Raw genomic sequence first — 12,409 nt, 5'->3', positions numbered from 1 at the left:
ATAACTAAATATCACCCCAAACTGTACTTATAGGGCAAACAACCAAAAGTTAGAAAAAAAAAAAAGTACTATTTTAAAAAATTCATTTTGGTCGATATTTCCTATATCTTATTATGGAAATTGTTCACATATATTAAGGAAAATATAGCCGGGCGCGGTTGCTCAAGCCTGTAATCCCAGCACTTTGGGAGGCCGAGACGGGTGGATCACGAGGTCAGGAGATCGAGACCATCCTGGCTAACACCGTGAAACCCCGTCTCTACTAAAAAATACAAAAAACTAGCCGGGCGAGGTGGCGGGCGCCTATAGTCCCAGCTACTCGGGAGGCTGAGGCAGGAGAATGGCGTAAACCTGGGAGGCAGAGCTTGCAGTTAGCTGAGATCCGGCCACTGCACTCCAGCCTGGGCGATAGAGCGAGACTCCGTCTCAAAAAAAAAAAAAAAAAAAAAAAAATATAAAAATTGACCTTTTGGAAGACTCAACTAGGCAGGGACAGAATCAGCTTTTGTTCTCTGTTCTAAGTCCAGCACTCAACACAATTGTGTTTGACACCCAATATTGAATAAGTATTTGTTGTAATTAATGTTTATAAAGGACAAGGAAGAAACTAAAAATGACCCAAAATCCCACCACTCAGAAGTTACTGTCAATATCCAGTATATTTTTTCCTGTCTTTTATCTCTGTGCACATTTGCTATTCCAGGACTCTCATGCTAGGCAGTCTAGCATATGCAAAGACGGCAACATTTGATGGCTTAATCTCAGGGGATTAGCATCACAAAAGCAAGAGAACAAATTTGAATGCAACACCTTTTATGATTGTGGCTGTATTTTTAAATCACATAATATTTTGCCACTGGTTCCATATGAGACTTTAAAAAATTAATATTAATGCTGATAATATTAATTTTTAATATTAATTTTAATACGCTCCCGGACTGTTATGCCATGTTATAGAAAAGAAGGATCTTTTTTCTAACTTCTCTCAACCAATTATCTTGTGCCCTGAAGCTGAGAAGTTAATACCCTCTGTATTTTTCAACCAACCTGGCACAAACTGCTAACCTAATTTCAGTTTGTAGATGTATTACATTAACTAAGGTGGAAAAAAAAAAACAGTTAAAACAAGCTTGATGGTATACTATGATTTTATTTTAAAAGACAGGTTAAATATAAGACAAAGACTGGAGTTCATCATACTGAGATTGTGTAGGGTATCTTTGTTAGATGAAAAAGGTATCAAAACCAACTAATTGTGGAATATCATGTGTGTACATCTCAATCCACCTTTCATTCACATCCTGTTCAGTCTGGATGAATATCCAGAACCACCTCTTATTTCCCCATAGAATCTTGGGGTTTTTCTGAATGGAAAAGAAAAGGGGTTAAACACATTGCATTTGTAACCTCTTTCATAATTACACTCCAAACAATTAAATATCCATTCAAAGTGCAAGACAGACCAATAGATTTCAAGGTAAGAAAGTACAAAATGTTCACTGATACAGTTTCAGATCCCACATTGCAATGACTCTTTAAGAAACTACCAACTGTCACATTTGGCACAGCACCAAAGCAAAATACCCACGATTATCTGAGAAGGCTATTAAAATACCCCTCCATTTTCCTACTATGTATCTGTGGGAGACTAGATTTTCTTCATCTGTTTCAACCAAAACAACAAATTTGCAACAGACTGAATGTGGAACTACCAGAGTCCAGCTGCCTTCTATGAAGGCACACATAAACTTTTAAAACAATACCGCTCTTTTCACTAAATTATTTTTGGGAAAACAGTTATTTTTCATAAAAATATGTTATTTACGTTAGCATATAATGGATACATGTAGTGAGAGAGTCAAACAATGAAAGAAGGAAATACTGAAATAAACACGTAATTACAAAGCTAGCTAAATGTGACTAAGAAGAAGAGTAATATGATGCTATCGGACAGAACAGTAGAAGACTTGTGTGGTTTTATTTCTGGTTCTCAACCCTGTGACTCAGAATACAGTGTGAAAGCTGGAAGGCCAGATGAGAAGATAAGGGCCAACCTGAGTGAAACTCAATCAGGGTGTGGGTGCAGACCAGTGCTGGGGAAATTTAACTGATTCTAAGCCACTTCCGGCCCCATCTTTGACTTCTTCTTCATTAAAAAAAAAAAAAAAAAGGCCAAATATTATTAAATCTGAGGTTTTAGTCTTCAGTAGAAAACATGCTAATTTAAAGCAATATTTGACACTTAAAAAAAAAAATACCAGTACAATATAAGAAACTGACCTTGAAGCTCATTATGATGCAGAATGATTTCCAGATCTGGAAATCTGTCAGACTGATAGGTATCCAGAAACCAACACAGTAGAAGAGGAGCAATGAGTGAAAAAGTCCTTTCCAGAGAGCCAAACCTTCAGTTAGAAAATATATCCATTCACACATGCATTCATTCATTTACAGGAGGACCATATGGTCTGAAAAATAGATAATATTATTTTATTTTTTACAGATGGAATCCTCTGTTACTTCTTCTGAGATGGGTTAAAGACAAGTTAATTCAGAAAAATCAAAGACATGCTATCATGTGACCAAGACACCTAGAAGCATGTGCAGAGATTAATGGAAATATGTGTTCGCACACTGTGGTGCTCACTGCAATTTTGCATAGGCATTGAACTATGCATTTTAATGAGTGACAATACGCTGATCCTATCATCTATTATAATCTACTATCCACAAACCATTTCTTACATCTGTTTTAACTTCCTTCATTTTTGCACTGAGCCATGCTTACTTTTGGATATGCTGTTCTCTCTGCCAGCGTCATTCCTCCTCCTCTTCCAAAGCTCCCACAATTAATTATCAATTAACTATTCCTCTAACCTCAGACTCTCTTCCCAGGGAGTATTCTCAGACACACGCCCAGGTGTACATGACATGGCCTACTGTGTTTTCCACAGAAGTTTGTACCCTATCGCCATGCACATCACAATGAACCAGTGTGCCATTTCTCCATTTGACCATAAAATCAGTGAGTTCCGGACCTTGTGTGCTCCTTCACTGTCTGCAGGTACCCCCTGCACCTAACCTGAGCCCAGCACACAATACAGGATTAATGCATTTCTGCTGAATGCATGAAATGTGCAACTATATCTCTACTTGAAAATCGTTAACCAACACAGATATCCTTAAGTTTCTATTTTCCTTTTCCAGACAAGTACTGGGGCATCAAACCAATGAGTAACCTACGGGTACCTCCTACAGGAATAGGGGGTGGGATCTAAAACTGATGCCTCTCTTCTATTCTTAAACACTTTAACATCAGCTTCTCCTCCCAAAGGCAAAGCTCCACCAAGTTATTTAAATTTCATTTTACATGACTGATTTATGAACCTCTTCAGAGGAATATGAAATGGTAAAAATACCTCTGGCTAAAAATAGTCTAGCTATTGATCACAGAGCACCTCAGACAGACCATAATGTCAACCACAAGGCAAATCCCAAAGCAGGAGTCGACCACCTCCGAGCACAGCGAGCTTGGCTGCAAACCCATATCATGGAGTCAGCTCCTGCCCTCTCTTTGGGGCACCACAGGCCTGAATCTGCAACAATTGCACATCTGGAGGCGTGGCCCATCTCTACTCTTCTTGGCCCTTAACTCTAATGAGAAAATCAAACTATTCTCATTGGTTGTAAGTTGACCAATACCATATTCTGAGTCCCAAGGGCGTAGAGTGGGCGTGTGGTAGGAGGCAGGGGAGTGGAGAAAAGAGAATATGCAGAGACAGAAATAGAAAACTTTCCTGGGTTTCCGAATTTTACCATGTGCCAACCCTGAGAGGGAATGCTTGACACCTCGTTTATTCTGTATGAGTTTCTAAGTCTGCAAGGAACACAGCCTGAAAAGAGAGGACCCCATTTATATGCACAAACCAACAATGTGGAGCAAACAGACCCTTCTCCACACCACTGACCTCTATATCCAATGTGATGTTTTTCTTGGCCTGCTTCCTAGCTATGAATCAGTCTGGGCACTACATTGCCTAGTCACTGCTTTAGCTGATCAAAAAATGGGAATGAATTAAATGGCAAGAGGATTTAGTCGTGCAAAGCAAGTTACCAAATCAGATTTGCCTTTTAAAGGCCAGCATTCCAAGGTCAGTTCTGGATAAAAACCTAAATGGGCTTTACCTAGCTCAGGCCAACCCCTCTATATTTCTTTTGTCACACCCCCTAATGACCTGTTTAACGTCAATTTTCCCTTCTGGTTTATAAGGTCCATGAAGGCAGGAACTGGACGCATTTGGTTTACCATCCCATGGTCCGAACCTAGATCAGTATCTGCTGCTCAGCAAACACTCATAAAGATTTGTCTTCTGCATGGCTTTAGGCTGGAATGAGGCAAATGATGAAGGAAAAAGGGAAACAGATTCTATGTGTCACTGCCTGCTAGGGAGTAGGATGTAAATTAGAGATGGAATCACAAAGAGGCCTCTCATTGAGATCAAAGCCTAGCAGTGGCAAAAGCCCTACCCCGATTAAACAAAGACATCTGAGAGTCAAGTGAAAAGCCCTGGATAGGGTGTTCTGGAAGCTTAATATCATGACCACACTGATGATGCCACCCTTCCCCTGCCTCCCTACACCTCAGATGCCAGCTGACATTTTCTTTAATCACATCAGAAAAATAAATGATGTCACCATGGCAGCCCTCTCAAAATAGCAAAGAAGCAAGCCCATCCAAAATGGGCCACATTCAGTATTACATAAGTCTTGACGCTTTGGGGAAAAAAAATCACATTTTCAGGAGTCTGGCTGGGACACAGTGAACTAATGGAAAAAGCACTCAGCAGAGAGACAGAGAAACTGGATTCCAGGTTCAGCTTTGCTACTAAATCTCTATTCTTGGGCAAGTCATTCCCCTGCTCTGGGCCTTATTTTCAACATGTATAAAATGAGTGTGTCATCCTGCAGGAAACAGGGGCAATCTTCTGGTTCTCAAATCAGAAATCACATGGTCTACCCAGGGGCCATCTCTAGCAGCCCTCCCTGATGCCCCTTCAAGGTCACTCTCTTCTGGCCATCAGTGCAAATTCAGCCTTTCCTCCTCATTTCCTCAGTGTGGCCTCTCCACACAGAAAAATCTGTTCTCTAATGCGTTACCAACTTGAATTGTGCTTATATTGAGGCACTTCTCAAAACTCCCCTTGCATGTTCGTGGGTATCCCTTATTCTTCCTACACAGAGCACAGACACATTAGGGAAAGACAGCAAGCATTTTATGTTCCCCCACACATACCTCGCACAGCACTGGGCACATTACAGATGTTCAATCAGGACTTTTCAACCATATTGCAGAAAAGTGTATATGTAAATTCTGTATGACTTTTATTACAATCAAATTTTCCAAACCCCATGGGACCAACTCAGCCAGCAACCTAGCTACTAATTCCATCCTTTCTTGTTAGGGATGCCTTACCACAACGTTTCCAGGATTGATTTACCTGATTACAGGCAGCACTATCCACCAGCTCTGAATACTCTTCAATAAGTAAATACCTGTTTCACTAGAACTTTTAAAGTTACACTGACTTTGTCAAGACAGTGGGCAACTTCTCTCCTGGGTTTGCACTCCAAAACCTGCAGATACCTTCTACGGGGATACAATGAGACCGACCAGTATAAAAGTGCAAAATAGTTGACCCTTGAACAATGCAGGGAATTTGGTGAACCAATCTCCTATGCAGTTGAAAATCCAAGTATAATTTTTGACTCTCCAAACACTTAACTCCTAATAGCCTACTGCTGACCAGAAGCCTTACTGATAACATAAACAAATGATTAACACAGATTTTGTATGTTACATGTATTACATACCTGCATTCTTAAAGTAAGCTAGAGAAAAGAAAATGTTGTTAAGATAATCATAAGGAAAATATATTTACTACTCATTAAATGGAAATGGATCATTGTAAAGGAGGAGGAGAAAGAGAAAGTTTGGTCTTGCTGTCTCCAATGGTGGCACAGACAATAAAACCTCTGCATTTAAGTGGAGCTGCACAGTTCAAACCTGAGTCGTTCAAGGGTCAAGTGTATTCTCAATTCAAACAACCTCGTCTGCTATGAGTATATATGTACAACTTCTGCAACCTGGCTGATTCAGCCTATAGATGCCCTCAGGGCAGAAGCAGCCTTTGGGCCTTTTATTTTAACTTGAAAGAAAGGATTTTAAAAGTTGAAGGAGCACTTTGGGAGGCCGAGACGGGCGGATCACGAGGTCAGGAGATCGAGACCATCCTGGCTAACACAGTGAAACCCCGTCTCTACTAAAAAATACAAAATCTAGCCGGGCGAGGTGGTGGGCGCCTGTAGTCCCAGCTACTCGGGAGGCTGAGGCAGGAGAATGGCATAAACCCGGGAGGCGGAGCTTGCAGTGAGCTGAGATCCGGCCACTGCACTCCTGCCCGGGTGACAGAGCGAGACTCCGTCTCAAAAAAAGAAAAAAAAAGTTGACGGAGAAAATCCATAAGCAAAAGAAGCCTACGTGAATTTTAAATAATAGATGTTTACTTTTTTTGAAACCATATCTACCATCTGTGTTTCACAGGGTCCCTGGAGTTTAAGTCAGTTGTGAATGAGACTGTTAACAACCTACTTTCTCTCACAAATGGGCCTAGGGAGTTCATGTGGAAGTGTTTGGCAGGGGCACACAACTCCTGGTATGGTCCTTGGCAAAATAGGGTCTTCCCTTATCTGAAAGGCCAACTCTTTGGTGGAAGGCACAGCTCTCTGAGGTAGTGGTTAGGATGGAAGAGGCACCCACCGCCCAGCTAGGCAGATGCAGTCAAATCAACCCAGTATTAACAGTGTGACAGGTGGGCAGCTCTTTCTGCATCCCCATTCAGAGGGCAGGGGCATGGGGGTGGGGAGGCTAGACGCTGCAGACACTGAGGACGCTGTCCCTAGTCCCATTCTTAGACCAAGAGCTCCAGTGTCCTCCCTGGAAACAAGACTCTTTCAGTCCCATTTTATGTACAGAAAGAGTGACTATTTTAGACCTGAATACAGAAACTGATGGGACTGGCCCAAATGAATGTTTAAAAAAAATGAAGACTTGGTTTATGTTTAAAAGTTTAAGGCAATTTCCCTGCACTTTTATTTAAAATACTTTTCTTTTTTTTTAAATATCATTGCTTTTTTCTATTAGTCCAAAAATGACATATAAAAATCACCTTGTGGCCGGGCACGGTGGCTTATGACTGTAATCTCAGCACTTCGGTGGCTTACGACTGTAATCTTCAGTAGATCACCTGAGGTCAGGAGTTCAAGACCAGCCTGGCCAACATGGTGAAAACCCGTCTCTACTAAAAATACAAAAAAATAGCTGGGTGCAGTGGTGGGTGCCTGTAACCCCAGCTACTTGGGGGCTGAGGCAGAATTGCTTGAACCTGGGAGGCAGAGGTTGCGGTGAGCCAAGATCATGCCATTGCACTCCAGCCTGGGTGACAAAGTGAGACTCTGTTAAAAAAAAAAAAAAATCAACTCGTAATTTATCCTCAGGTATACTCACAAAAATCTGAACAAACATGTACAGGGATAATAACCAAGGCACTATTTTTAATACTGGGAAAATGGAATAAAACTATGTATTCATCAATAGCAAACTGCTTAAATGGATCATGATGCATCCATACACCATGGAATACTACACAACAGTCAAAAAGAGTAGTATAGTTCTGTATTTAGTAAACAAAAGATGCCTAAAATCTATTATATTAAAAATGAAAACAATTCAATGTGCAAGCAGCAGAACAGTATGTGTCACGATTTCATTTAGAAAAAATGGAATCTGTGTGTGTACAATTGTAGGCACACAGGAAAGGTCTGGAAGGACATTTACGGAACTTAACAGTGGCTGTCTCTGAAGGATAGGATAGGATGTGCTTGGATTGGAGAAGTTATTTTTACACATATAATTCTGTCCTATTCAAGTTTTTCCATGTATTAGTTTTTCAGCTGGTGCTCAGGTGGCAGCCTTGGATTAACCATAACATGTAACTGACCCATGCATAGCCCACTTTTATTTAGTCAGATATTTTTAACAATTAAGCATTTTTGAACCCATCACTCCAGGCAACTACTACTCCAGATCTCAGGTTCATTATTACTTGTGTAATTAATAAGTAAAATACAACAAATAAATAAATTCAAATAATTAATTTGGTTGCCTTTTAAACTCACTGCTCTTAAATGAAGCAAAAATTTTCAAATTTAATTCTAGGTCTCTCTTAACGCATAGAGTAACCACATCTGCCCTTCTTTCAACAGCATGGTGCAGGTCACCTCGGTGGCCATTAACGGGTCTAGACACTAACTTCCCACCAGGAAACACCAGAAACCAAAAGGGAAACATTTTTCATTAGAGATTATTTCCCTAGGAGCAAAGTAAGTCAGAGGCTGATTCAAATCCATCCTAACTACATAATTTAAAAAATGTCTCGCCTGAACAAAAAATGTCTAGGCTTCCCTTCAAGGGAAGCATTTAAGTGATAGCAAGTAATGATCTCTTTAATCTATGGAGTGTCTCAGAAAGTTTTAATTATTACATTTTAAGAGACAACACAAAATAGAAGAGTACCAGAGGGCAAAGAAAGGATGACATTAAATCAATCTCTATAATAGAACTCAAATTATTTGGAAACCTACCTTCTAGGATGTTTTACTCCATCAATTTTAATGTCCTTTGATTCCATGAATTTCTAAGCCTCTATTTAAAATGAAATCTGACATTCTGCATTTGAGAAATACACTGACTTGTTATGTATACTTTTCTAGTTTGGGTTAAATCTATACTTACTGATAAGGAAATGCTTCTCTAAGTATGATGATTTCTCAAGCAGTAGCTTCTATGATCTACAACTTGTGAAAACCAATCTCAACTCTTTGCAAGTGGGCAAAACTTAATCTGATATACATCATTTTCCAAAAAGTCAAGTCTCAAACTTAAATCATAGAAGTACAGCAATATCAGAAAGTCTTTCCTCTGGGTTTCCTAATGTCTGCTTCTCCCAAATATAAACTAAATTAAATGGATTCTCAACTACTAACATTTAATTAATCTGGGCAGATAATACAACATGGCAAATAAACCAAACTTATTTATACTGGAGGAATGTTTCTGAACTTAAGACAGCATCTTGCCTTACTGACTTTATAATACAGAAACTGTCAAGAAGATGAGCTCACTCAGCTCACTCTTTCTGCCTTCCCATTCAACTCACCCTTGCATGCCATTTGGTGCTAGGAATGGATCCCCCCATGGCTAGGCTGTGCTAGTCTTCTCTCTAAAAACATTATCTGTAGTTTACAAATTCCCAGCTGAGAAAGAATTAGATATTTGACTTTGTTGCTAGGTTGCAGACCATGCACACAGAAGGTAAATGATAGCAAAGCCCTGTGCCTCCTGGTTCAACTATATCAATAAGAAATGCAATCAAGGCACCTGCAAATAGCAAAAATGAACCTTGCTTAGCATTTGTTTGTAAGGGGATTGGGGTGCTGCTTAAAGCAATGGGGTTAGCATCCCCTGTCAGCAACACTTACTCTTCTTTCCTAAGAAGCTCCTCCTCCGATTCTGTCAGGCGTTGCCTCAGCGCAGCTATCATTTCCACAGCCACGTCCACCTGTCTGTTCAGGGCCCGCTCTCGTCTCTGAACTTCCTGCTTTTTCTGAGTCAGTTGCACAAAAGCTGCCCGAACTTCCAACAGTTCCGCAGTTTTCTGGGCCAACTCTTTGGTGAGTTTATCAATTCTCTTCTCAATGGTCCTATCCACAGCCTCAACCATTCGATTGAATTTTTCTCTGACATGTGCCTCAAAAGAAGCTTTGGTGTCTGAGGTGGGCAGTCCAGGACCGGACCGTGGCCCATCCAGCGAGTCTGCACGGAGGTCCATGGCAGTGTAGGTCTGCACATAGGACACAGGCCTCTCTGCCACCACCTCAAATGGCTTCCTGTCCTTGGAATGTTCATGTGAAATGCTGTACAAGTTAACATAGCTCGGTTTCTGCTTTACTACGTTGCCACTGCTCTGCAGTTTTCCCGGTTTCAGGAGTTCTGAGGAAGTGACTAGGTCTGTGTCTTTGAGGGATGGAAAGACACTGCATTTTGTCAAGAGGGTTCTTTCTTCGTAGCTGTGACTGAACTCCAGATGGGCCTTCAAGGATGACAAGCTTCTAAATCTGGTATGGTCTCCACACCTCGGGCAGCGGAATGGCAGGCACACAGCAACATTCTCAAAGGACTCCTGCCAGGGATATCTGCTTTCCTCAAAAGCCTTCTGTTGCATTACTCTAAAAGTCCTGGGAGGGGGAAAATAGGTAGTTTACATGTCTGCTGAAAGGCACACTACTAAAATGATTGCTGCTTATCTCCATGAGAGCAGAGGTTTTTTGGTTTCAAGTGACTTTTGCATATAATATTTCATATTGCAATTAAGACCTACAGCCCATGGGCCAAATCCATCCACATCAATTTCTGCATTATTTACTGCTGCTATATCAATTTCTGTATTATTTATTGTAAACCAAAATGGCAGTGGTGAGTAACTGAGACAGAGACTCTATGCTCCTAAAAGCTAAAATATTTACTACTTTTACAGAAAAAGTTTGCCATCTCCTACCTAGAATCAAAAAGGTGAGTAACATCCCCTCTTCACAGATGAGAACACTGGAGCAAGGAAGTAAAACCATTAATCCAAGGTCAGATGGAAAGTGGTAGATCCAGAAGTGGAATTCAAGTTTCCTGCCCTCCTGAATTTGGCACACTAAATGCAAAACCATGCCCCATTTTAAGGATACAATCCGAGATGCATGAACACAAGAATATATGAAAACTCACATGAATTGTCAAAATGGGTCCTAAGACAGCAAGCTTGGGACCTATCCTCAAGTACAGGAAAGATTACTCAAGCCATGCACAGTGGCATTAAGCCTACAATCAGCTGAAAATTTTCACCCTGAAATTTTGCCCTTTTTTCCTTCAAGTATTGCTGTGATGACATAAACCAAAGTGCTTATCATAACAATAATAGACCCCATACGTGAGTTTTCCTGAAACCTGGGGACCCAATGTGTCAAATACCATTTGACATAAGTGGGGCCATGGCCAAGATTTTTATTATAATAGAGGGTTCTGGATGGATTTGTCTTGTCTTAGATGCTATTTTATATGACAACCTCTAGGGATGGTCAATGTGTGAACCAGGTAGGTATCAGCATACTCTCTTAATAACAGGAAGTTCTGGTTTCCTTGTAGGAATTTATTATCTTCACCCTAGCAACAGATGACTGTTGGCAACCCAATTCTGCAAGCAGTGCATATCTTCTATTTTCCCGTGAATGGTTTCTACTTAAATGTAACAAGCATTGGACCCAAAATGAGGGAGCCCCGCTGGGGTCTGTGGGTGAAAAGAGTCCTCAACCTCTTCAAAAGCAGAGGTGCAAATGGTCCCTAGGTAGCGAGGCGGGCAAGGCTTCTAGGTGAAGCCTCTGGCCCCCAGAGAGGGTAACCTCTTCCTGTGATGGGTACACCGGGGTGTTTAACCACTGGTTTTCTGGGAATGAGATGCGCCCGCGGCTCGGCGGAGGGCACCGACCGGGGTAGCCAGGGCTCAGCACAGGGCCAAAGACGCTGGCAAGAGGTAAAGAAAGGGGAAGTCAGGATTCTAGGGGGGCAATGGGAAAAGGGTGGCATTTTGGATGGGAAAATGGGTAACCACACACTTCAGAACACGCAGGCTTTTATGGGCCCAGGAGAAACCCCAGTCCACGGGGCTCACGGAAGAGCCCTAAGTGACTGTGCCAGAGAAGGGCAGGCTGGTAATGACCCTGCCCCGGGGTCCCAGCTCTCCCCGCCCCCGCTCCGCTGGGTGCCAGCCCACGGGTGCCAGAGTGGATTCGTGTGCACACGAGTTCCTGCTGGTGGGGGCCGGGAAGCCTGCTCTCCCAACTCCCCGCCACGCTGCGGGCTCGGGGACCCCCTCCCCAGCCCTAGCTACCCCGGTCGGTGCCCTCCGCCTAGCCGCGGGCGCAGATAGCCGGCGGCCGCCTCTTACCCGACTTGTTGCTGCTGCTGCAGCCGCCGCCGCCGGTGCTGATGCTGCGGGAGCAAAGCGGTTTTCAGCAGAGCCGTAAATCAGACTGAGCCGGGCCGGCTCCCACCCCACGCCGCACCTCCGCGCCGGGACCGGCGGCGTCCAGGGCGGAGCGAGGCGCGGCTAGCCAGCGGGGGCGGCGCTCGCGGGCACCGGGGGCACCGCGCCGGGGGTGGGGGTTCCGGAACGCCGCGGCCCAGGGCTGCCACCTCCGCGGGGAACACCCTTGCTCTGCCCAGCTGGCGGGAGCATCATCTGCCCCC

General features: G+C 42.7%; 1 protein-coding gene across 2 annotated transcripts in view; it reads right to left on the bottom strand.

Annotated features, from left to right (window-relative positions):
• The window catches only part of ZNF365 (zinc finger protein 365), a 31,775-nt gene extending 19,372 nt beyond the window's left edge, over positions 1 to 12,403 (bottom strand). The window contains exons 1-2 of one of the 2 annotated variants that reach the window (XM_017877563.1): positions 12,108 to 12,403; positions 9,598 to 10,353 (exon numbers count right to left, since the gene is read on the bottom strand). In XM_017877563.1, the coding sequence (XP_017733052.1) occupies positions 9,598 to 10,340 (743 nt within the window). In that variant the 5' untranslated portion in view covers positions 10,341 to 10,353; positions 12,108 to 12,403. The remainder of the gene's footprint in view (positions 1 to 9,597; positions 10,354 to 12,107) is intronic. The other variant, XM_017877564.1, reaches the window with a different exon arrangement.
• Positions 12,404 to 12,409: the final 6 nt, after the last annotated feature.

Source organism: Rhinopithecus bieti, unplaced genomic scaffold (genome assembly GCF_001698545.2).
Source record: "Rhinopithecus bieti isolate Rb0 unplaced genomic scaffold, ASM169854v2 scaffold_10351, whole genome shotgun sequence".
NCBI lineage: Eukaryota > Metazoa > Chordata > Mammalia > Primates > Cercopithecidae > Rhinopithecus > Rhinopithecus bieti.
The sequence above is the reverse complement of the archived record's forward strand: the minus strand, read 5'-3'. Positions and strand labels throughout refer to the sequence as shown.